Source organism: Acanthopagrus latus, chromosome 19 (genome assembly GCF_904848185.1).
Source record: "Acanthopagrus latus isolate v.2019 chromosome 19, fAcaLat1.1, whole genome shotgun sequence".
NCBI lineage: Eukaryota > Metazoa > Chordata > Actinopteri > Spariformes > Sparidae > Acanthopagrus > Acanthopagrus latus.
Window position 1 is genome coordinate 23,458,327 of NC_051057.1, and position 25,939 is coordinate 23,484,265.

At 44.6% G+C, this 25,939-nt stretch overlaps 2 protein-coding genes across 4 annotated transcripts in view; both read right to left on the reverse strand.

The window, feature by feature from the left end:
* LOC119009057 (NACHT, LRR and PYD domains-containing protein 14-like) overlaps positions 1-25,939 on the reverse strand; it is a 308,098-nt gene that overhangs the window by 62,210 nt on the left and 219,949 nt on the right. The gene's annotated exons all lie outside the window — the stretch shown is intronic.
* Positions 1-25,939, reverse strand: part of LOC119009049 (sodium channel protein type 4 subunit alpha-like) — a 159,284-nt gene that overhangs the window by 7,270 nt on the left and 126,075 nt on the right. For all 3 annotated transcript variants that reach the window (XM_037079965.1, XM_037079963.1, XM_037079964.1), the window contains exons 24-31: positions 15,346-15,500; positions 15,080-15,253; positions 9,876-9,998; positions 7,369-7,644; positions 2,304-2,357; positions 2,019-2,156; positions 1,717-1,821; positions 867-1,137 (exon numbers count right to left, since the gene is read on the reverse strand). In XM_037079965.1, coding sequence (XP_036935860.1) covers positions 867-1,137; positions 1,717-1,821; positions 2,019-2,156; positions 2,304-2,357; positions 7,369-7,644; positions 9,876-9,998; positions 15,080-15,253; positions 15,346-15,500 — 1,296 coding nt within the window. The remainder of the gene's footprint in view (positions 1-866; positions 1,138-1,716; positions 1,822-2,018; positions 2,157-2,303; positions 2,358-7,368; positions 7,645-9,875; positions 9,999-15,079; positions 15,254-15,345; positions 15,501-25,939) is intronic.

Here is a 25,939-nt window from a genome sequence, read left to right on the forward strand (position 1 = left end):
GCACACACACACACACACACACATACACACACACACACACACACAGGCACAGACGCACACTTAATTACACACACACACAATCTTGTCACAACACTGATAGCTAAATTACCTGCTTAGGTTGCTCTGTGCTGTCTCTGCAGACTGTCCTGTTCTGTGTGTGTGTGTTCAATGTGTGTGTGTGTGTGTGTGTGTGTGTGTGTGTGTGTGTTCAATGTGTGTGTGTGTGTGTGTGTGTGTGTGTGTGTGTGTGTGTGTGTGTGTGTTACTGTATATGACCATACAGGACCTTGGTGCAGGGTAAAAACATCAAGGCCACCCGGATGGTCACTTTGTTGACAGATAACTGTCAGGCAGACATCACAGCTGATGCCTCACACACACACACACACACACACACACACACACACACACACACACTCTCGACATGTGTGCACGTTTGAAGAGTTGAATAGAGAGCAGTAACTTTTGCTGAATGTTCTTTTTTTCATTCGATCTCAGTCCCTTGATCCGACATTTTGATTTTTATTATTAAAGGTATAATACGCAGGATTCTCCAAGAAAACCATGTATGCATATAGAGAACAGAATCACAGAAGAATCCCTCTTAATCATCGCTCATGATCGACTCATTGGACTTTTAACTTAGTGTGCTGAGCAGTGTGAGTGGTTTTTCTTGTCGGGTTTGGTTCCTTGCACCTGGAGCACTGAGGACCGCTAGCTGCTAACAGCTACGAGCTAACTAAGAGCAGAAGCTACATTAGCAGCAGTTACTGGTGACATCAGCTACACAGCTGCTGGAATTTATCAGTCGAGAAACTTTTTGTTCATGCTCACTGAAACTTTTCACCGAACACGTTTGAACTCACCGACGATGGAGAGAATGACGACGACGAAGTCGAAGATGTTCCAGCCGACGGTGAAGAAGTAATATCGCAGCGCCACGATCTTGATGAGGCACTCGATGGTGAAGACGATGATGAAGGCCAGGTTGATGTTGTTCAGGATGTACTCCATCTGAGGCGACTGCTCGTCCGTCTCCACCATCATGGTGATCATGTTGAAGAGGATCAGCACCATGATGATGATGTCGAACACCTGCTTCCCCGACAGGTCGAAGAAGAAACCCTGCACCGAGTTCTGGAGGGAGACGAAAAGTCTGATTCGTTTCTGTTGCTGACGAATGTTTGTGTCTATGTGTTGTCATCAAACAGCTGATGCCTGGTCACTGCATGTTTGGTTGTTTTGTTCCACCGACTGACTCACTGAATGTGTCTGACAACATGATGTGCAGCATCCCTACAGAGATTTATGTTTCCACTAAAGAATAAGATCCTTTTTGTTTAACCAGAAACAGCTGCTATCTCTCTCACCAAACTCCATTCACAAAAACAGCTATTTTATCATCGTTAACTTTACACTGTTCCAACCATCACTAACTCCAGATTAAGAGATTGTTGGAAACTTTGGTGACGTGTGTTTTACAACGTTAAATGCTGCTTGTGTTGTTGTTTGTGTGATACACACATGATATTTTAACAATGTGCTCTACAGATACATTAATGTCACTTGGTGATGATGGATTTGATCATATCAGGCTGGTTTGGGGTTTTGGTATTTGACTGTGATATTTGAACTAAAACAAATTAACGTGAACGTCTCGTGGTCGTGGTTCGGTTGATCGTCGTCTGTATATGGAAGCGTGCTGTGCGCTGGTACCAGAGGTCGGGGGATGGGCTTCTGAGGTTTCTTGGAGCCCAGCTTCTTCATGGCGTTGTAGTATTTCTTCTGCTCCTCCGTCATGAAGATGTCCTGTCCTCCTAAGTAAACAAACACGAAAACAACTCTGTTATTTTCACTCAACACGAGCTGCGACACGACGTCTCACAACCATTGTAACACCAAAACCTCCTCTGATTTATTGCTTATTGATTGTGATTATGCTGAATTACATTTTCTTGATAGATAATAAAGAGATTCTCTGTGTTTTGCTGTTTGAATTGTTCTGCTGTGATACTCATCTTTCGTTTCTGCTGGTTGAAGTTGTCGATGATGACGCCGATGAAGAGATTGAGGGTGAAGAAGGAGCCGAAGATGATGAAGATGACGAAGTACAGATACATGTACAGATTGATCTCTTTGATAGGCTGCTCCTCCACCTGACAGCAACACACACACACACACACACACACACACACACACACACACACACACACACACACACAGTTTTAAGTGTCACATCTCTCATTCCACTTCATTTCATTTACGTTCTGAACTTTCAATTCAAACTTCAGTCTCTAACTCACGGCTCGTGAATCCACCGCTGCGTACATGATGTCCATCCAGCCTTTGAAGGTTGCCTTGGAAACAAAGAAAAAACATTTAATTTAATAATCACGTCTCTTTTTCTTCATGCCGTTTGATGGATTTAAATAAAAATAATAAACAACATGATGTGTTGAACGATCGGTGCTGTGAATCACATGATGATTTTATTTCACCTGAAACAATCTGAGAAGTTAAAATCTCGTCTGATCGACCGGCTCACTCCTCGTCGACATTTGAGCAGATTTACTGAATCCACATGATTTTCAAAGAGCTTTATTTAAGTTAAACACTGAGAGATTTCTGAAGCCATGAGGTTTGAACGTAACCTTTCAGTTTGGGGCCAGAAGCTGAAACTGTTTTGGTGTGAAGAGGCTGAAAACTACAGGACTGAGTTTCTGATCCAGGTCATCGAAGCAGAAGAATAGATGCGTCCACATACTTTTGGCCGTATGCTGCATGTGCTGTCGTCTGTTTTTCAGACATTTGTTCTCTGAAGAAACGATTCTTCAGCTTTACCTCCGACACATGACAGAGGAACCTGCAGCTTCTGTTTTGCGTCTCTGTGTGAGTCGAGAGCTTTCTGAGTTTCTCGTCACCAGGACGACATCCTGCACATTTACTGCACTCGAGCGAATAACCCAACAAAAGCAACCTTCCTGCTAGAGCAGAAAATAAGTGGAGGGAGAGTCAGAGCGCCATGGAAACGCCGCTGCTGTGGGGTTTTTTTCTCAATGAAAGTATCAACAAGTCCTTTTATGGACTTCCTTCCTCAGCGGGGAGGAGGCCGAGCAGGTGGAGGCCGGATGCAGATGTGAGGGAACAGAGTACTTTGGTCTGAGTGGGCGCCTGCTGTCCGTCACTCCCACCTGAAATCAGCTCGTCACCACAGGTTACCACCTGTTATTATTATGGGCTGTCAGATGTCAGCGAGAGGGGGTGCGCTGTAAAACACGACGAGCTCGAGTTGAGTTTATTTTAAAGGACGTGAAGGCGGCTGCAGCGCTGAGCGGGATGCACATCGAAACCTCGTCCAGATGTTAAACTGTAGCTCTTATCTCGGGATAATCGTGGTTAACTTTTAAAATGTAGTGTGGCTCTGTGACATCACACAACATGGGAGAGTCGAAAGTTCAATAAACTATAATAATAAAGTTCGATCTGCTGAGTGGAGAAATGATGGACTCCACACTGAAGAGCGAGCAGGAGATGAGGCGTCTGTCATGTGACGCAGTGAAAACGTTTGTTAGAACTTTTACCTTTAAATTCTCATTCTGAAGTAAATCCTGCTGTCACGCTGTGATGCTGCAGAAAATGTAGACTTCCTTATAAACCTCGCTTTACTTTTTACCTCTCGTAAAAATGGATGCTCAGTTATCGGACCTTATCTCAGAAGTTTATCAGTTTTGTTTCTGTTTGAGTTGTGTCACTTTGCCAAATGCACATCAGATTTCCGTCAAAAGATAAATTTTCACCTCGAGCAAGTCGCAGTTATGAAGACAGTAAACTGCATCGTGTTGCACAACAACAACAACATGGCCGTCGCCTCAGCACAGACAGGAGCATTTAAAAAAGTGAATATGATGATAACTGTGGTCACATCAGCAGCTGCAGGTGTGTGAAAGGAGTTTTAACGATATCGACAAAAAGAAAACCGACAGGAGGAGAAGATGGAGACAAAAGACACGAAGACAAACTCCCGCAGAGTGTTTCAAGTAAAACGGCCCTCATGTGTCATTTGCAGCCTTTTACGTTACGTAAGTGTTTAATAAGCGATATAAATATCCAGGAGTTATTAGAGCAGACAAAGTGTCTCCTGAATGCATCAATTAGCTTACATAAGAGAGGTCGGCTACAGTCAGAAACTGGTGTTATGATCACGCCTGCAACTTTGTTTTGTAGGAAAATGTCACCAGGATCAAGCCGACTGACGCCCCGCACCGATGGATGATTCTGATTGGCTGTCGCTCATCAAATCGCTCTGAAAGTGATCTGAGCGGATGTCGTTCCTCGCTGGCGTCCATCGTCCACTGGAGTTACAGATTCATATTCACAGTTGCAGTTCTTGGTGTGAAGAGCTGCACTATGTTTAGTTACATTACGACATCACAAACGATAATATGCATTTTTTTTTTTTCATCAGTGGAAGTTTTGCGTGTTGGTGCCTTTCATCAAATACATTTTTTTAATTTTTGATTTTCGTGATAAGAATCTTGAGTAATAAAAAGTGCGATCCTGTCGGGCTCGGCGCCACAGAACCTGAAGAACCTGAAGCCGAGCTCGCTCAACTCTCTCTGCATCATTTCTGCAGCGTGGAGCTATTTCCAGATGCTAATGGAAGGGTTGCCCCCGCCAACTGTTGCCACGCCGACCAGCCAAACACTGAGGGATGCTGAGCGGCTCGTTGCCAAGGCGACCGGACTCTGACAACTCTCGCTTTCTCATTGGCTGACCGACAACTTCTCCACTTTGTTTTCCCCTTTTTTCTCTCATCTCTTTCGTCACTCTTCTTCAATGTTTCGTTTTGTTCCTCCATCCCTCTTTTCTCCCATCGCCATCCTTCCATCTCACATCTTTTATTTTTCTTTAATGTCTCACCATCAATTTTCTCTTCACTTGAATCCCTCTCACTCCCTCGTCATTATCATCCTCTCTCTCTCTCTCTCCACTGCTCTTTCTTTCTTTTACTTTAATTTCTTTTTCTCCACTTGTACTTTTTCTTCCTCCCTCCCTCCATCTCTCCATTTCCCTCCCACTTGGCTGGAGTCGCTCTAAAAATAAAAGCCTCTCAGACGCTGATTGATTGGAGGCTCTCAGGACTCCCGTGGTGGGCGACAGAGAGCGAGAAAGAAAAGAGAGTGACAGAGAAACAGAGAAAGGAGGAAAAAGAAGGATTGTAAGGAAAGAAGTGATGAAGGTGGAGAACTGCAGATGTTGAGGGACAGATGGAGGAGATGGTCGTGGTCAGGATATTAATTCTAATTCTTATGTAGCTGACAAAATATTCAGTGAAATCTTCTAAAGCAGGTCCAAGCTAGTGCTAACCAGAAGGGGGCGGAGCCAACAGACGAAGTTTGAAAGACGACCAGAGCAGGTCGAACATCCGGTCTGAGCGTTCTGCGTTTAAACATAAATCTGCTGCGTTATTACTCACAGGAATGTTTGAGTTGATTTCCCACCAAATAAGAACAGGTGAAATACGAGTTGACTTTTATTTTGAAGGAGGCTGTCCACAGGAAATGCAATGTGTTTGGCTACAGCTTTGCTTTAGTTTAAATATATTAATGTACTCACAAACATTAACTGTATGTGAGTACACTTCTTGTAAAGCAGGACTGTTGTTCATATCTCCAGTAACACTTCCTGTAGCTTTTATACGTATATACTTTATAAACATTGAATAATAAACGCTAAAACTGCAAAAATGAATTATTGATGTCAACAATCATCTCAACATACATTAAAAGTGTTAATATCTCATATCCGTGTACACTTCCTGTAGAGGGCTGTACTTCACATTAAAAGCATTTAACTGGTGAAAAATTAGTTGACTTTTATTTTGAAATAAGCTAGTCACAGGAAATGCAATGTATTCAGTGAGTTTAGCACAAGACGTTTACAGGAACATTTTCAGATCTGTGTGTTTATGTGTATATTATATATTTATATATATATATATATATATATACATATATACATATATATACATATATACATATACATATATATTCTTGTAAAGCAATTTTGTTCATATCTTTAAAGTGAGTTCATAGCTTTAAAACATGTATATACTTTATAAAGATTAAATAATTGATGCTAAAACTTAATGATTAGTGTTTATGAATTATTGATGTCAACAATCATCCCCACATACATTAAAGGTATTAATATCTCAGCCTTCACACAGATGCAGATCATTAAGACTTTTATCGGCTGAGTTTTGAGTCAGATGAAACATTCACAGACGTCCTGTCAGTCAAATTGCATCGAACACTCAGAGGCACATTCAGGTGCAGCCGTCTCAGCACGACGATCATCATTTGTTGCAGGGTTGCACTTTTCATATTCTTTTATCAGTACATGCTCACTAAAAAGAAAAAAACCTGAACAGAACAAAAGAAAGATAAAAAAGGTGAGCGAGAGACAGAGAGAGAGAAAATTAAACATAACACGACAAATGGAGACAAAGAGAGCGAGGGAGACGTGGAGAAGTCAAAAGTGAGAGCGCTTCAGAACAGGTGTGGGAGGAAAATTAAGGCTAAGACAGCAAATGGACAGAACGAAAGAAAAGAGGAGATCAGGGGAGCGAGGGAGAAAAGTCAATCCTCCTACGGTTTGTGGAGGAGACGCTCGGTTTTAATTTGTTTTCAGGTTGTCTTGGCGGAGAGGATTTCTCACTTTGTGCCTGCGTGTCTTCAGTCGAAGCTCTTTGTAAACGCTTCACACGGCTGCTGCGATGACACATTTATACAACGCTCTTCATCTTCTGCAGCTTTGTTCTGCAATCCAGCTTCAGCCCGGAGGGTCGTTACGTCTTCAGAGACGCGATGACGACCCGAAAGCAATCAACTTTTGGTGGTTTTGAGAGAGTCCGGAGAGTTCAGAGACGACATGACGGAGGTGCGTTCAAGAGTTCAACAGCACGGCGTGTTAAGTAATCACATTCGCTTTGTGTTCCCATCCTGCGGCAAGAAAAGCCCCAGCCCACGCCTCAGATGAAGCACTGGAGGTACTTCTTAAAAGCCTGAAAGCCACTTAAGAAGCACCTAATGTATCATGAATCACCCTGCAGCACAAAAACCCTCGTCTCTCTTTACTTCCTGACAAACAAAATGGCCGACGGTGCTGTGATGGTCTGCCGGGCTTCGGAAAAATGCTGCAACAACATTGTGATTCTATGAAGTATTTGATGATTAATATGGTCGATATATCAGCAGTAACAAAACTTTACATGCACAAGAAGATTTAAAACCCACAGAGGGATCATCCGTCTGAATTATCCACTAAATAAACTTCAGACCCAGAAACCTCGACGCCGTCTCTCACCACTTGCAGCAGAGCGAGGTATCCGGCGCCCACGTTGTCGAAGTTGACCTTGACTTTGGTCCAGTAGAAGAGCGTGGTGTCGTTGAGCGCCTCGCACTCCGACTTGTTGTTGATGAAGGCGGCCTCGTAGATGTGGCCCGTGCGGTTGACGCAGCGGCCGAACTTGCCAGCGAACAGGTTGACGCCCATGATGCTGAAGATGAGCCAGAAGATGAGACACACCAGCAGCACGTTCATGATGGAGGGAATCGCCCCGATCAGAGCGTTCACGACCACCTGAGGGGCGAAACAGAGACGGTCACACAAACACACAAAGATAAAACTCAAGTGTTCAGTTCTGAGTGACCCGATCAGAGGTGTGCAGCTCTCAGTGCAGGTGTGAACACCCTCAAGACGCACTGAGGACTGAACCTCATCATCACCAGACTCCATTCACAAATGTAGTGATTTTAAGAGTTACTGAGTTAAAACAAACTTTATAACGTAGTGAAACTGTGTCTCTGACAGATTCTGACTCATTGTGTCCTTGTTGTAAATTCAGCATTAAATGTTTCAGCTGAAGTTGTTTGTCTCCTTGTAAAAAGTGTCAGTTTGTGGCAGCATGTCTGTACCAGCCTGTCTGCTTCTGTGTCTAAAGTGCTAAAGTCTTACCTGCCAACATTGATCAGCTGTTTGAACACACTGTTTACACTGATTTCACCATTTACACTCCATTTATGAAAGAAGAAACATGTTATTGATCTGAACATGTCACATGTTACAAAGACACTAAACAGGAACAATATAGGCGACTTCTTTGTCCCCGTGGAGAAAGTCCCCAGACTCCCTTAACAAATGTGTCAGTTTAGTGAGTTGTTGAGTTGGAGACACTTTATAAACTCTGTGAAACTCTGTCTCTGACTCATTCTGCAGTATTTGGACCTTCTTGTTCATTCAGCAAATGTTTCTATGAGGCGTTTTGAGTTTAAAAAAGCAGAAAATGGATGAATCACATCATAGCTCTGCTATTTTTGGGGTATTTCAGGTTCCTCCTTCCTGTCGGCGCTCACACAGACAGCGAGACTTGACTCAGCTAATTTCACTGCTACACATAAAAAATCAACCTGCTACACTTGCCCTCCTCTTTCTACCCACAATGCAGTTCTTCCACCCAGAATCCCATGCTGAGTGAGCATCAGGGCACTAAGCACGCAGCATTTGGAAACTGACACGCAAGCTAATCTTATTAGTTAGACAAAGAGGAGAGCAGAGGATCATGGGAGAGTGACAGCTCAGACTTTATTCCCAGCATGCAACACAGGTCCTGAACGTCATGTGACCCAGAGTCAGCGTCCTGCACAGCTCAGACCCAACAGTTAAAGTTTAAATTTGAATTCTCTGCCAATCATTTCATCAGATATGAAGAAGCAAACTGCAGAAACACATCGATCGTTTCCATCATCAGCGCAGCTCATTTTACTGCCGTAACATAACGAGGAACAAGGAAGATTTGAGATCATGACATCTTGAATTTCACTAAATAACTGAGTCTAATTTGTCTGCGGTGTCAAAAAGTGGAGAACAAAATGATTCACAGGGAAACTGATTTCACGACTTATATCAAGCTAGAAAAACTAGAAAACTAAGGAGAGAAAAGAGAAAAGGATATTTTCTTAATTTTCTTTGTGTTGTAAAAAAAGTTTTCAGACGACACCGCTCACATCTTCTCTCAGTTTCATCCTCAGGTTTGTGTTTTCTACTCTCACTCTGTAACAAACGTGTTCAGATGTTTTAAAAGCCAAAATCTTCCGTGTCTCTTGTTTGTCTGCCTGCAGAGGAAGCTGACTCTGACACGGTCAGTAATACTGATCGGAGAATTGATGTTTAAATATGGACGAGTGAATTCAAGTGTTTGTTTTCTGAAAGAGAAAAAAAAACCTCAAAGACGTGATGAGATGAACCAATCAGAGCAGAAAACACCGAGGGATGAAACACTGTAAGAGATACGAAGGTGATGTGATTCATTCTGAACACACCTGGGAACAAAACACACAGATTTACATTTATTATTCCTCAAACTATCCATATCTGTACGAAACACATGAAGATAGAAACTAATGCTGTTTTTTTCTCCTCACATCGTTCATTACCTCCTGATGTCACTTCCTTTTTATTCATTATATGATTAGATTTTACATCCTGCCTTTGTTTGTTTTCTGTTTTCTCACATGTTTTATTTTTCAACACTATAAACCAAGAGCTCCAATCAGCTGATGGTGTATCCAGATTCTGGAGCTGCAGTGATTCATCTACTAATCAATAAGTTGATCATCAGAATACTGTTTGATTCGACTATTCTTTGTTTGGGTTTTAATTAATCGCTTAATTTTTCATGCAAAAATGGCAGATTTCATACCATTTCAAGAAATCACGGTGGAGAAACTATGATGATCGATTATTCTGTGACTGATTGATTCCATCATGTGGTTTGATCCCAGGTGTGTCTGCAGATTAATACTGACTCTTACCCTCATGCCTTCAAATCTGGAGAGGGCTCTGAGGGGCCGCAGGGCTCGCAGCGTCCGCAGGGACTTGATGGCTGCAAAGTCTGAATAACCCAACGTGTTGGCCACCAAACTGACCAATGAGACCTGGAGGAGAGAGAGAGGAAGAGGAGGAGAGAGAGAGGAAGAGGAGAGAAAGAGGAAGAGGAGGAGAGAGAGGAAGAGGAGGAGAGAGAGAGGAAGAGGAGGAGAGAGAGGAAGAGGAGGAGAGAGAGAGGAGGAGAGAGAGGAAGAGGAGGAGAGAGAGAGGAGGAGAGAGAGGAAGAGGAGGAGAGAGAGAGGAAGAGGAGAGAGAGAGGAAGAGGAGGAGAGAGAGGAAGAGGAGGAGAGAGAGACGAAGAGGAGGAGAGAGAGAGGAAGAGGAGAGAAAGAGGAAGAGGAGGAGAGAGAGGACGAGGAGAGAGAGGAAGAGGAGGAGAGAGAGGAAGAGGAGGAGAGAGAGGAAGAGAGAGAGGAAGAGGAGGAGAGAGAGGAAGAGGAGAGAGAGAGGAAGAGGAGGAGAGAGAGACGAAGAGGAGGAGAGAGAGAGGAAGAGGAGGAGAGAGAGGAAGAGGAGGAGAGAGAGACGAAGAGGAGGAGAGAGAGACGAAGAGGAGGAGAGAGAGAGGAAGAGGAGGAGAGAGAGAGGAAGAGGAGGAGAGAGAGGAAGAGGAGGAGAGAGAGAGGAAGAGGAGGAGAGAGAGGAAGAGGAGGAGAGAGAGGAAGAGGAGGAGAGAGAGAGGAGGAGAGAGAGGAAGAGGAGGAGAGAGAGAGGAAGAGGAAGAGGAGGAGAGAGAGGAAGAGGAGGAGAGAGAGGAAGAGGAGAGAGAGAGGACGAGGAGGAGAGAGAGAGGAAGAGGAGGTGAGAGAGAGGAAGAGGAGGAGAGAGAGGAAGAGGAGGAGAGAGAGACGAAGAGGAGGAGAGAGAGAGGAAGAGGAGGAGAGAGAGAGGAAGAGGAGGAGAGAGAGGAAGAGGAGGAGAGAGAGGAAGAGGAGGAGAGAGAGAGGAAGAGGAGGAGAGAGAGGAAGAGGAGGAGAGAGAGAGGAAGAGGAGGGAGAGAGAGGAAGAGGAGGAGAGAGCGAGAGGAGGAGGAGAGAGAGAGGAAGAGGAGGAGAGAGAGAGGAGGAGGAGAGAGAGAGGAAGAGGAGGAGAGAGAGAGGAAGAGGAGAGAGAGAGGAAGAGGAGAGAGAGGAAGAGGAGGAGAGAGTGTAAGAGGAGGAGAGAGAGATAGGAGGTGGAGTGAGAGTGAGGAGGAGGAGAGAGAGAGGAAGAGGAGGAGAGAGAGGAAGAGGAGGAGAGAGAGAGGAGGAGGAGAGAGAGAGGAAGAGGAGGGAGAGAGAGGAGGAGGAGAGAGAGAGGAAGAGGAGGGAGAGAGGAAGAGGAGGAGAGAGAGAGAGGAAGAGGAGGAGAGAGAGAGAGGAAGAGGAGAGAGAGAGGAAGAGGAGAGAGAGGAAGAGGAGGAGGAGGGAGAGGACAGAGAAAAGATGGCGACAGGTGTTCAGAGACAGGAGGAAGAAGAGGAACAGAAGACAGAAGCAGGACAGTTAGATTCTAGTCTAATGAAAGACGGCGCGGACCAATCAGAGCTGTGGATGTGAGCGAGACGAAGGTGTGTTAGTCTGTAGATCAGCTGTCTGAAGAGTCCTGCAGGAGAAGAAGGAGAGATGAACTCTGCTGCTCCTGAGACCACAACAGCCTCAACACCTGACAGGAATCCTGACAAAGAAACAGTCGTGTTGGTTAAATGAAACAAAGTCCAACAGTGATTAATAATCTGACATCAGCCGTCTCTGCAGATCTAAACCAGCAGCTGAAGCCCCACGTCTGATTTAAAGGTGGAGCAGTGATTCTCAGGTCGGTCAGTCGTCAGGAGCTCCGGGTCTGGTGGTTCTTACCCTGATACCAGCGAAGCGGGACGCGGCCCGGAGAGGACGGAGCGCCCTGAACGTCCTCAGCACCCGCATGGTGGTGATCTGGTCCACGGGGATGAACTGAGCCAGCAGACCCAAGACTGAGATCTACAGGACGTGGGCCACACAGTTACTGAACACCTGAAGCCATCACACGCCTCACACACACACACGAGTTATTTTAAATGATGTAAATTCTCACATCCGAACAGATCAGCGATTCCTTTTAACCAAATGTTGTTGTTTTTATAAATATAATAAAATCTACTCTGCCATCGTTTGTTCAGTGTGAAGCGACTGTCAGTGAACCTCAACACTTCCTGATTTAAATGAGCTTTAAATGTTGATCATCAGGATCAAAAGCAGGATCTGTGATTTAACGGCGTCACAGCTAGCTTAGCGTTAGCCTGCAGCTAACTTAGCATTAGCCTTTAGCATCACTTCCAGTCTCTTCTCCTGTGTGATGAAGACGATCGGCCGACTGGTACCAGAGGAAACTCTGACGTGTCGGACCTGTTGGTTTATTTTCTTTTTCAGAGATCCTCTGTTGACTTGTTTGTGACGAGGGTTCACTCTGGGTACATTTGAACACCTGAATTTTGCCACAGACTCAACTTCTGTCTTCTGTTAACTGTTGAATCACCGAAGGATGCTGTTTTTTGTTGAATTCATTATTTTAACTTGTCTAGTTGCTGTTGTGGTAAAGACCTCTATCTGTTAGAAGAAGCTGTTAGGACATAACAGCAACGATCTGTTGACCTTTAAAATATGTAAAACTGAATCGCAGGGTGGAGTTTTACTGACAGCAGATAAACACTGAACAAAGATTATTGGAATTAAAAACAGTATAAAGAGAGAAAGACAGCTGTGCTTGTATCAATCAAATGTGGAAATGAACATTACACTGAACTTATCAAGATAAAAGCACAAAATGAACTTCAAATTAAAAGACGAGCAGATCAGAAAACAGAGTTCTTAATAAATAAGATAAAGAAAACCTTGGATTAGGAATAAAATCTCATCTCTGATTGAAACTGGTTCAAATTGAAGGCTCACTTCTCTGCATTTGAATAATAAGGATTGTTCTTCTATCTCCGATCTCTATTTTTAATGAATATTAATTTTTCTGAATCCCGTAACCAGTAAAAATACGTAACAAATGTAAGATAAAATGAGATCAGATTGATTTAGGGTCCCTTCACTCAGTGCTGGGGATCTTTATCCTCTAACATCACCCAGTGTTGAGTCCATCATATTTGTTGCAGCTGTGTATCTGGGTGTGAACTAGTTTTTCTGCCCTCTAGTGGTTCAAAACAACGGCAGCTTTAATCGGCGGACGTGATCTTTGTTGGACCACTTTGTGACTCGGATAATCTCTCGTCTGCTGTGTTTCCTGTCTCAGACCTCCGTGACTCAACACGTCTGCGTCTTCTGTCTTCAGGCCAACAGAGACGTCACGACACGCAGAGTCACTCATGAGGACGACGAGGCGGAAAACACCCGGAAAACCAGAAGGAGAGTGTGTGTGTGTGTGTGTGTGTGTGCGTGTGTGTGTGTGTGTGTGTGTGTCTGTGTGTGTGTGTGTGTGTGTGTGTGTGTGTGTGTGTCTGTGTGTGCGTGTGTGTGTGCGTGTGTGTGTGCAGAGGTTAAAAAGCCGTCGCCGGTCGTTCGTCCGGAGGCTGTTTGGACTTTCCTCTTTGTCTCCTCGCGTCTCTCGCTCCTTTTTATTCACGACCTCCATTATCGCAGCGGAGCACAAACACACAACCTGAGAGTCAGCACACACGTCAGCATACATCTCACGCACCGTGTCCATGTGTCATGTGTAATATTCACAGATGCGGAGCCTCTGACATGAGGATGACATGGAGATCGGGTCCACGAGATATATGTTGAGCTTTAAAGGACGGATGGGACGACGCTCGCTCGCTCATATCCAACGTTACAGGAAAATTACCATATTCATCCCGACTTTGTTGATCAAAATGTAATAAATGTGTGGATGAACAATATTCTGACCTTTACTGAAAACATTTCAGAGCGTTCAGTGTCGGATCTTTTGGTTTTCATACAACAAAGTGTCGTAAACTCTGAGAACTACAGCCGTAACTTAAAGTTTACTGTAACGGACGGATGTACATTTCTGAATTGTTGACAAAGACGAGGAGACGCAGATATTCGATTAAACACTTCAGATCGCTGCATGTGAGTGAGAGAAACTGTAACGACATCATATATTTCAACAAAACTGCTTGAGTTTGAGAGTATAGGAGAGAGAATGATGGAGGAGATTTGGAGCGAGCGAGTTTGAAACGTCGTGAAAATCTTTGTCACGCTTTTATTTCTATCCAGCCGGACAACGAACACGAGATGTGAAGAAAAGGGAAAACAAAGAAGAAGAAAACAAGACAGTCGGACTGAGGAAAACAGATTCATCAGAGATAAATCACAGTGGAAGCAAACTGATGTTCAGTGTGAGCAAGTTAACCAATCAATCATATCAATGAAACAAATCATAAACGTTCAGGTGAGACACGACAGGTGAATAAAACAAACTAACAGACGTCACCGTGAAGAAAGTCTTGTTTCATTTTGTCGACAAAAAGTTTTTACAGAGGAGACACAAAGAGTCTCTGTGTTTATAGAATTAAAATGTTCCATACGTCAGACTGAGAGAGATCGATGAGGAGAGAAACCTTCAGAATAAAGACGTGATTAAATCTGGAAGGTTTGAGGACACTCAGCCTCAGAAGATACAGATCGTAACATTTCACACATTTAAAGACCAAAACTGGTCAAATTCATCATGAAACGTCTCCAGCTGATGACTTCTGATAGTTCATGTCTACATATCAGAATAAATAAATATGCATGAATCTGCAAATCAACAGTAAATAAACATCTAAATGTGAGTTTTGATGTTTTCACCTGAAGTGTCTCCACTTAACGCCCGAAGAAGAAATGATGTCAGCATGATCATCATTTCTTCACTGAGCTGAATTATTGTTATTGTTAATGTTAACCTTCTTATCTTCATCATCATTATATCCCATAATAATCATCATCTTCATCACTGGTTCAAAGCCCACAGCTTGGAAAACAAACACATGATCATCACTGTTAATGACATAAATATTATCATTAATCATTTAGTCGTTCTGTTGAATCCTTTGATGGACAATAATCATCTTCATCCTGTCAACATTGATCCATCATCATCCTCAGTGACCAGAACTGATCAACAGACGGTTCAATCAGTGTGTGAAAGTTTTACTTACGTCGACGATGAGGAAGTCGAGCCAGCACCAGTAGTTGGTGAAGTACTTCTTGAATCCGTACGCGAGCCACTTGAGCAGCATCTCCAGGATGAAGATGTAGGTGAAGATCTTGTCGGCGTACTCCAGCACCACCTTGACCACCCGCCTCTGCTCGATGTAGATGTCCTCGAAGGCCTGAAGGGGGCAGCAGAGAGGGACGTCACTGAGCTGTTCACCTGAGAGAATGTGTGTGTGTGTGTGTGTGTGTGTGTGTGTGTGTGTCTGACCAGCGCTCCCGAGCTGAGGAGGATCATGAAGATGATGAAGGACTCGAACCAGCTGTGCTCTACGATCTGGTAACACGTCTTCCTGGTTCTCCACCAGATCTGACCGAGACCGACGGTCGTGTCGATGTCGCAGCACTGAAACCTGCTGACGCACACTGTGGCCGAGAGACAACCACACACACACACACACACACACACACACACACACACACACACACACACACACACACACACACACACACACACACACACACACACACACACACACACACAGAGAGAGTTGTTAGTTGAAAACTTTGGGATGAATTTGTTCTTCTCAGATGTTTTCAGCTGGTCAAAACCTCCAACAGGGAAGTTTTCTCCGGTTTATAAGCAGGAGAACAGATTTTGGATGGATGAATATGATTAAAATATGTTTAATTTGATACTGGATTAGGTTAAAGGGGGCTGCTGGGCCTCAGTGGAGGTTTGCACTCATGTTGTTCTACAGGCGTGTAAATGAAATATTAAATGGATTCATCATGAGGAAATATACACGAGATGAAACCAAGATGATGAACGAGTGAATCTGAACTTTAATGTCTGACTGACTGTCACACAGGAACTTCATTTGTGGTTAAACAACTGGCGCTTGTTGTGAGAGTCTTAACCAGTGCCTTGCTCGAGGGCACGCTGGTATCACAACTACAAACAGGACCCACACACAGGGCCATGTCATGTCTGCTTTGTTATCGTACGCAGATGACCTGAAGCAGAAAGTGCTCTATTTATCTCTTTGGTTGATCTGAGTGTGTGTGTGTGTGTGTGTGTGTGTGTGTGTGTGTGTGTGTGCATGTGTTATTATGTGTGTGCGTTAATATGTGTGTGTGTGCGTGTGTGTTTAGATGTGTGTTGTCTTGCATAACTTCCGACTCTGACAGATGTTAAGCTTCTTCTTCCCCACAACAACCCTCCCTGTGTGTGTGTGTGTGTGTGTGTGTGTGTGTGTGTGTGTGTGTGTGTGTGTGTGTAATGGAGTGATGATGATAGCAGATTGCAGTCTTCGCATCACATTCACATTTAAGGTGAACTAAACTGTGTTTAATCGTCAGGATGTTTCCTCATTCAAAAGTCCCTTTAGAATTCATCAGATTTAAGGAGCAACATCAGTTAGCATGTTAGCAAACAGCGCTGGGCGCCACAACTAGCAGTTAAAAGAGGCTAACAGGCTCCAGAGCTGCAGAGATGAAGATCACTTACGTCTCTGTTGTTTCACTAAGAGCATCTCTCATATTAAACACTGATGTGAACCATGTTTATTCTGAACATCAGACTGTTTAGTGCAGCTGTAAAAACAAAAGCCACGTGAATGATGCTAATCTGTGTTGTGAAGACAGATGCTGTGAGCGTCACATGTTCAATTTAAGGGAAATCACAGGTTTAAGTTTTGGGAAAACGGCTATTTGGCGTATTCAAGTTTTTTTAAAGACCATTTAAACTTTTATTCTAATCAAAACAAGACTTAAACATGAGAAAAAACAGAGAATTGAGTGTTCAGAGAGGTCATCAGGACAGTTTTTCATGTCCTCAGCAGAACATGTCCATACACCCTGAGAGCAGCCGGATGAGAACAGATGGGATCGCTCCGTTATTTGTTGCAGAGCATCATCGGCTGAGTGAGCGCTGATAACGAGAGGATCAGATTCCCGTCGGTCCGAGTTATCGGCCCGTCGGCTGCCTGTGGCTCTAAAAGCTTGTCGCTAACGTTTCCAAATTAAATCAGCGTGTCTGCGAGGACGACCGGACGACGAACCGCAACCTGACGTTCGCTCACAATCGGGACCGGGAACCTCAGCAGAGTGATCGCTGGAGTGAGCCATGCTGACGTTCCCTCCAGCAAGGCATGATGTCGCTGTGCAGCTGATGGAGGAGGAGGAGGGAGGAGGCAGCCGAGTTCTGATTTGATGTTCTGGATGGTGGGAACATCTGACTTTATCCAAACAATCAAACCTGAACTGCAAAAATAATGTTTCTGATGCTGCTTACTGTCAGATATTTATTCTGTAATTAACTCTCAAACAGGCACGATGTCGTTTTTTAGAAATCCAACTGAGAATATTTTATATTAATGAGGAAAAATACAAACTCTGAATAATCGAGCTGCTCTCAGAGGAAAATAAGGTCCAAGAACACCGTTTGAAGCCAGAGAGGTGGCAGGGTCCGCCACATATAAACACAGTAAAACAGTATAAGTTGTGTATTATTTCACTTGTTTAGGCAGAAAAAATAACAAAACAAACAGATAATTAAGATGATTATAATTTCCTCTACAAAACAACAGAATGCTCCTTTAATGTTGTTGCTGGTGGATTTCTCTGCTGGAACTTTGATGATGATGTGAGAACAGAACTCAGCAACACACAGAACAAAAGGTCCAGTCTTCTCTAGACATTTTACTGCAGGTTCTGAACATGTAATCTATGTCAAGAACATTTTTATAAATTCAGCCTGAAACGAAAACTTCGCATGATCAATATTTGGATTGAAAACATGGCAGATATCGGTTTGAATGAACACATGGTGCTGACTGGTGATTCTGTTCTGAGTCTGAGTCGGTTTCCTGGAACAGACGGACTGAAAAAGCTGCTCTTCACTCCTCTGATTGCCGCGTCCGCCTGCTTCTGTAATTACAGCTCTGATTACCTCGGCTTTCTGTTTCCATGACGACTAATAGGCTTTTCCCCGATACGCCGGTTGAGTAATCCAATGAAAACAAGCGAGTGGTAATCCGACACTCAATCAGCCCACTTGGCAGAGTTATTATCAATGTGTGTGTGAGTGTGTGTGTGTGTGTCAGGAAACCCCCTCTGCTGGTACTGAGGGCAGCTGTAATAAACACTTTTGTTGCAATAAACTCTTATCGAGCGGCTCGTTACATCACGACGCTCTCTGCTGTGATCCGTTATTGAACAGAACTCAGAAAGATCCTGCTGAATGATCCCGCCAGGTGAATACATCCGACCCTCGTCGCCGCGGCATGAATGTGCTCATCTCACACACACACACACACACACACACACACGCACACACACACATACAGACACACACACACACACAGACACACACACACACATACATACATACAGACACACACACATACATACAGACACACACACATACATACAGACACACACACACACACACACGCACACACACACATACAGACACACACATCTCCGTCTGAGGGAATTTAAATACACACACAGTTTGAATATTAAAATCTTATGCTCTGAAATAAAACACTGCCTCCTGACGACTCCATCACAATAATAACTATTTGCTCAGCACGTTTCTACAAAATCACAGCTCAGTTCAAACTGAACGATTCTTCTTCTTTACAGTCTGGTTAGGTTTAGGAAAACACCTGGTCAGGGTCAGAAAACGTCGTGGTTTGGATAAAAAAAACAGCTGGAAATGTCTCCAGGTGACTTTAAAAATATCCAGCGTTGTGACTCGAACTGTAGTCGACCGTTTGTCTGGAATTAAATTCCCTCCACGTCCTGATGTGACAATCAGACAACAGTGTCTGTGGTCAGAAACCGGCTGACATCATGTTCTGTCTGAACCGTCACTGTGGCCTCATTATAAATAGATTCTTGGATTTATACTTAAACACACGAGTATTTCCAACAACTACAAGCTAACTCAGATTCCCATTTATAACCTACACAGCTGTGATCTGTGAATCTTACATTAAATGAAACTTCAGACAGGAACATCGAAGAGAGAAACTCTAACTTCTCAGAGGGCAGGATGGAGTCGACGGAAGAGGATGATCCTGGACTTTAAACAGGTTGTGACAAGAACGTCACAGGTCAAAGTTAAAGTTACATTTATCTTCAACTATGAAACAAAAAAAACAAAAATATATAAAAATATAAAAAATATCGTGATTGATGTCAGGTGTGTTACCCGACAGGTTCCAGCCAATAACATCAGGTCAGATTCTCCGTCTGTTTTCACTCTGTGAATGACGGCGCAGGTGACAGAGTTGCTCGAGGGCACTTCAGCAACAAACTCTATCTGCTGTGGGAGTCACACCTGAGACCTTTCAGTTACAGGACGTCAGAGCAGGAGACGCCGCTGCCGCCGCAGCTCCTCCTGCAGGCGCCGCCGCCGCCCAGCGAGGCAGAAACACACACACACACATTTATTCCCTCTCATCGCGTGTCGTGCAGCTTCACAACATTAACCAATGAGTTGGCATTTAGACGACCAATGGGGCAGCTAATCTAACGCCCGCTGTCAGCACAGATATGTGTGTGTGTGTGTGTGTGTGTGTGTGTGTGTGTGTGTGTGTGTGTGTGTGTGTGTGTGTGTGTGTGTGTGTGTGTGTGTGTGTGAGTGACTCTTCAGTGGACTTCTATATTTTCCTGTGAGCTGATGAACTTCTATTTTCCTGCGTGCACACTGACTAATGATACACTGAATCTGTACCTGCAGGCTGCATGTGTGTATTTGTGGGTAACCGTGTGTGTGTGTGTATGTGTGTGTGTGTGTGTGTGTGTGTGTGTGTGTGAGGCTGACTGGAGATAACAGTGAAATAATGAGTAATCGTGCCACAGTGACGGCGTGTTTCTGTCTCGACAACAGGAAGTGGAACTGGTCAAACTCCAGCCTGCGGACGTCTTCCGTCTCTGATGCTGCGTTCTCTGTTTGGTTGTCCAGCTGTTTCAGAACAACGTGCCGACACACAACATGTCCACTACAGATTTATACATGACACAGCTGACCTCATTAATAACAACTGGAACAGTAACTTCATCTCTGCAGAGATCCAGGTCTCCTTCCTGTCAGTCGACGGCTGCGTCTAACTTCTTCCTGCGTGACTTTGCACAACAGCAGCGCGCCGCTAACAGCGCTAAAGCCTCGAGCTAGCTGCACCTGATGAACACGCACGAACGCCAGAAACATCTGCCAATTACACAACAGCAACATCGTGACACGGGTGAGGAATGTAAACTTCCTCTGTCCTCATTTGTAGCTCTCGTCGTCCTGGAGGGAAAATCCACCGTTGCTGGTTTGTTTCGCACGCTGAACGTCTGAACTTGATCACAACAGCAGGAGACTTTCTGCACTGATGAAAGGTCGTATCAGTCAGTAAGTCCATATTAATACTATCATGCTAATCCTGTATTGAACTGACGTGTTTCAACGCACACCTGTTTTAAGAAAGTTCAGCTTCTTTATCGATTTATTGGGTTGAAATGATCATGACGTGAAGATAAACGCGACACATTACTGCCGTTCTTCCAGATTTAGTATTTCCACCACAGCTGGTCACTCTGCTCGACGTTGTGTCTTAAACCAACTTGTCTCGATCCTGCAGAACTATCAAAGAATCACTGCTCACAAAGCAGCTCCGCTAATTCAGCTAGAAACATGTTTCATTTCCTGTAACTTCTTCACAATAAAAGCCCCACGTTATTAAGTCATTTACAAGCTTTTATTCTGAAGCAGCGTCACAGGAAACGTGTTTTCAGCAGCAGGAACTGAACACGACTCCTGAAGCAGCCGACAGTGAACACATGAAACTCCTGTCCTGTCCTGAAAGTCCTGATCGCTGAACACACTGACTTTAACAAACCGCTCCCTCTCAGGTTTCCTGCACAGACGTGAGTTCAGTTTCAATTTTAGCAGGAAAAGCAAATCAGCGCCGGCTCGGTTTGACTCAGCGCGGCTACATGTGCTGGTGGAGAAACAGCCCGCTTCAAGGCAGCTCTGCAGTGCAGTGATGTCAGAAGTCACATTCAAGTAAAGTAAAGATATTGTGTTAAATTTAGTCTCCCAGATGAAAAGCGCTCGAGTAAAGCTGGACTGCACCAACAAGGATTAACTCTTAAACCTGATCTGTACTCTGTGAATTTTCCCCTCCAGTGATTAATTCATCTTCATGTGAATCTTCTGTTGCCGCCACATGTGAGGCGAACATCTGCCGTGCCGAGTCTGCTGTTTCCATCTAACTTTGATTTATCAGCATATACGTGAATTTCTGAAAATGCTCCTTTATCTGCGGTCCTCGTCTGGTCTGCTGCATCAGGTAAAGCTGTAAATCTAACAAACCTCTGACCTTCATTCATCTGAAGAGTTTCTCTACGCCGCAGCGCTACGACTCGTTAGCGCCGCTCGCTGTGATTTTCCCGGTTCGACCTTTTTCCCTCGTGATGAATAATTAGCGTCGGCGCTCAGGCCGCGACACACACTCCGTCTTACTGACAGTCAGCGGGAGCAGCGGGGAGGCACGCTGCTGTTTGTGCTTTGTAATCACAGCATGGAGGAGCACACACACACACACACACACACACGCACGATCCGTCATAGCCAAACAGCATCTTCGTGTGGAAATTTAACTGCAAATGTGGAGAAAAAAATACAAACTTAAGCAAAATGAGCACATGTGTAAATATCATCAATCGAATCATTTCTGCAGTAAAATGTAACATGTTGAAGCTAAAAAGAGCCAAACACAGAGCTGTGTGTCGGTAATTAACCAGTAACAACTAATCAACTGTTATTATTTAGATGTTATACAGCAGCAGCACCCAGCGGTCCACCGGGCCTGCGGAGGACGTTCACACCAGGACTGAAACCAGGACACTCATCCAGAACTCTCTGAACGGCTGCACTAAATACACAGGAAGTCCAGACGGTTCGACGGGAGTCTGAGCTCTCCTCCCGTCGGTAAACAGGTCCGGATCAGAATCTGATGTTAGTCCGGGTGTTTATTCCTCCAGGAGGTCCGGATCTGATCCAGAATCTCTCCTCGGCTCCACTCAGCAATAGAGAGCAGCAGCATGATGTAACTTCAGGTGCTTATGGAAACGCTTTAACCCAGAACACTGTTTTCCTAAACCTCACCAGACTGTGACTGTGTGACGGCGGTCCGGTCCGGTTCGGTCCGGTTCGGTCCGGTCCGGTCCGGTCCGGTCCGGTCCGGTGCTGCTGTGGTCATTTTGTGATACGCGTCGCGCTGGAAGTCACGGGCCATCAACTATTCAGTTGTTCAGGTACGAGGACGTGTTGTCCAGATGGCCACTACACAAACACACACACACACACACACACACACACACACACACACACACACACACACACACACACAGCTGGTGCCTGCCTGCTGTTGTTAGTCAGTTTTCTGGCCTACTTCTGCAGCAGCTGGCCGAGTCTCACCAGCCATTGCACACACACACACACACACACACACACACACACACACACACACACACACACACACACACACACACACACACACACACACACGCACACACACGCACACACACACAGTAACACGGCACTGTGTCAGCACTCTGGTGGTACTGGTCCAGTGTGAGGGGACCGTGAGCTGAGTCAGGAGGGAAGCCAGGCAGGAGGTCCGGTTCTGTTTCTGTCCTGTTCACAGCAGGAGGTCAGAAGGTCGGCGGTTCCCTTCCGTCTCATTTCCTGTCGTCTCTCCTCAAGTCTTCTCTCCTGATGTTCTTTTTGTTTCTTCATTTTGTAGATTTACTCTTCTGTCTGCTCAGATCTTTCCGTCTTTCTATCGTCTATTCTTTTCTTGTTTTAATCAAACGTAGGCTGACAGGAAGCAGCGATGCCAACGAGGTCAACAGTTTGTTCTGCATCTTTTTCTGTTTTGTCTCCATTTTATATTTTACACATTTGTTTGTCCTCTCGTCTTTCTCACATCTCATCAAATCCTTCCTGCATTCGCTTCATTTCTTCCACTTCTCTTAAACCTACTTTGCTCTCTTCTCTTCCTCCATCTTCTCCCTCTCTCTTCTTTCATCTCTTCTCCTTAGTTTCTTTTTCCACTTCCTCGTGTTCTTTCTTTGTTTTTCCTTCCATTCCTTTTGTTTCCTCCTTTGTCATTTCCTTTGCGTCGCTCCTCTTCAGTCGTCATGCATCTCGCCAACTAACGCAGACGTGCCGATGTCAGAGCGGTGGAGTCGAAGACGACTCTCGTTCATGTTTCATCCGTCTGCTGTCGCTGCTCCGGCAGCTGATCTGAGTCCAGCTGGTGACAAACGTCCGCCTGCTGTGAAGGACTCTGCTGAATCAGGAAGAACCAGGCGGCGTGTTGGGACAGTTGCAATGGACGCATCAATCTTCTAAATGAATCAAAGCTAATACAACATCTGCCGTTTGGCAGCCGCTTCCATCCGAAGCACCTCTTACAGGAACCAGGGCTGCAGAAGTGAACGTGTAACTCGTCACAGCTGACACCAGCGAGTTATCACCCCGGACGACTCGTTATAACCATGTGTGTCTTTAATTACTGATCAGTAAATATAATCAATAATCTTCCTGTTCTGTTTGTTGTGTCTTCATGTTTTATTTGTTCTCTTTATTTGAATTGTGTCTCTCGTTGAAAACGTCCTGCTGATTGTTCTGAGCTGTGTAGAAGCGTTAAGTGTGATGTCTGCGAACAGATTCTGTCTGAGTGCAGAATCTGAGGGGTCGGTTGGATTCTGGTACCAGACGTGTTCTGGGTTCCATTTGCAGTCTGTGTTGTGTTGTCCGATGATGTCATAGCGAGCTTTGTTCGCAGGTAAGCAGTCTTTGTGGAGAGCGAGGAGCTGAAACACACGAGCTGCTTTCTGATGATGCTTTAGCTTTTGATCAGCATTTTTTAAAATTAATCTGCAGTCGTAGACGTCGTCCATCAACTTAATTCTCGCGTACCAAGCTCCTAATTGGGCTGCGAACAGTGACTGAAGAGGAGGCGCTGGCCCAGATATCTGTAATCCGGATATCCGCTGGCCCGAAACATTGGCTGTTACCTCCTGAAGGGAAACGGGGAGCGAGTGTGAAGATCCCTCAGAGATACTCGAGCCACCGACACACCAGAACTACACTTACAAACACGTTTGTGGGCGACTTTCACTTTCACTTTACCCCGAGTTCACCTTTCTGTTTATCTTCTGATGTGTCACGTTCACATTTGTCGTCCTGACTTCTTTAGAGAACAGAAGCAAAACATCTTCACCAATAAAATTCAGAATGAGACACATTGTTGTTTCGGACCTGACGATGGAAGTTGCTGAGGAGTGAGACATCTCGCCTCTTTCTCACCTCTGTGGAAAGTCGCACATGCTCAGTTCTGACGAGGAAGTCACTGACAATACAAAGATTTTTTTCAGTCTCTCTTTCAAACTCAGCGCAGGGCTGAAAATTACCCCGGACTAAAAATCCCAACATTGATTATGAGCTGCTGCTGAGGTCTAACAGGAGCTGGAAACATTACCTTTACTTCCAGGGGAAATGAAATCCAGGTGGGCTTTAAAGCACAAACTCAGTGTAACAGTTTGTGTCCTGAAGCAGGATGTTCGCTCCAACGGTGAATATCTGCGCAGCTACAAATATCCTCCGCTCGACCTCGGGCTCTGCAGTCACTGCAGGTGTTGGGAAATGCTTTTTGTTGTTTTTGTTCTACGCCGAGGGTTTTCCAGCTGCCTGCCCTGATTCTGTCTCAGCTCACCTCAGCTTACCTCTCAAAGTCAAACGGGCACCGTCGAGTCGGAGCAATCTGAATTATTTGTTCTCACTGAGCTCCGATCAGGAGTCAGAACAAACAAACACACCGTCACTCTTTAACATCACTCCTGTATGTCTGCGTGTCGTGGCCACAAGCTTTCTGTGAGACAAATCTGTGTGCTGCAGGAGGAAACCGGCTGAGTCAGGAGAGAAACGAGCCGTTTGTTTTTCACCTGGACTCGCCACCATCATAAATCTCATGATGAAAGTATTGGGGCATGTGGACGCTGGAACAGGCTCGTGGTTAATGAAACCCACATGTGACTCACAGTTTCAAACCAGGAGCACCGACTGGCTCGCGTACTGTGAGGCTGAAGACGACCTGGAGAATATAATTAATATAATTATGTATTATGATTAATAGCGCAACAACGTCAGGACTGTATCAGGACTCGCTGCAGCAAACTCACACGAAGTGAAAAAGCAACAAGAATGAGTGTTTTTATGTTTCAATTCATACGTCAGTATGTGTTTATCTTTTTTCTCAGCTTACGAACTGCGAATGAAAGAATCAGACAGCAGAACTGTCAATGTTTCCGTTTGTCCACAGGACACAAAACTACAAAGACAAAGTGACGACGACCTCGATGCTGCTGCTCGTTCACCTCTTCAAATCCACCAGACTCCATTTATAAAAGCAGTCATTTTAGCTCACAGACCTCCATCAGCGAGTCTTTCTTCATCAGTACAATATTACAGGCCGGAGTGGAACAATCAGCTGGGATGAATCAAACAATGATTTGTCCATATTTGTTTTGTTATTGTGTAAATATACTTATTTAATTTAGCAGCTTCTCTTCTCTTTATATCTTAGTTGATCTGATCAAACTCAGCGCTGTAAGCAGGACTCACATTATCGAGTAATAAGCACACGAACAGCTGCGTGTCGTCTGCGTAGCGACAGATATAAATGTCCTCCTGCGTTTCCTCGGCCACCAACATGACGTCAAAGGTTATCTCGGCTCTCTGGGGAGTTCATTCACTCCGGTGTTCCCCCAGCGTTCCTCCTTCTCTGTGTCGTGGT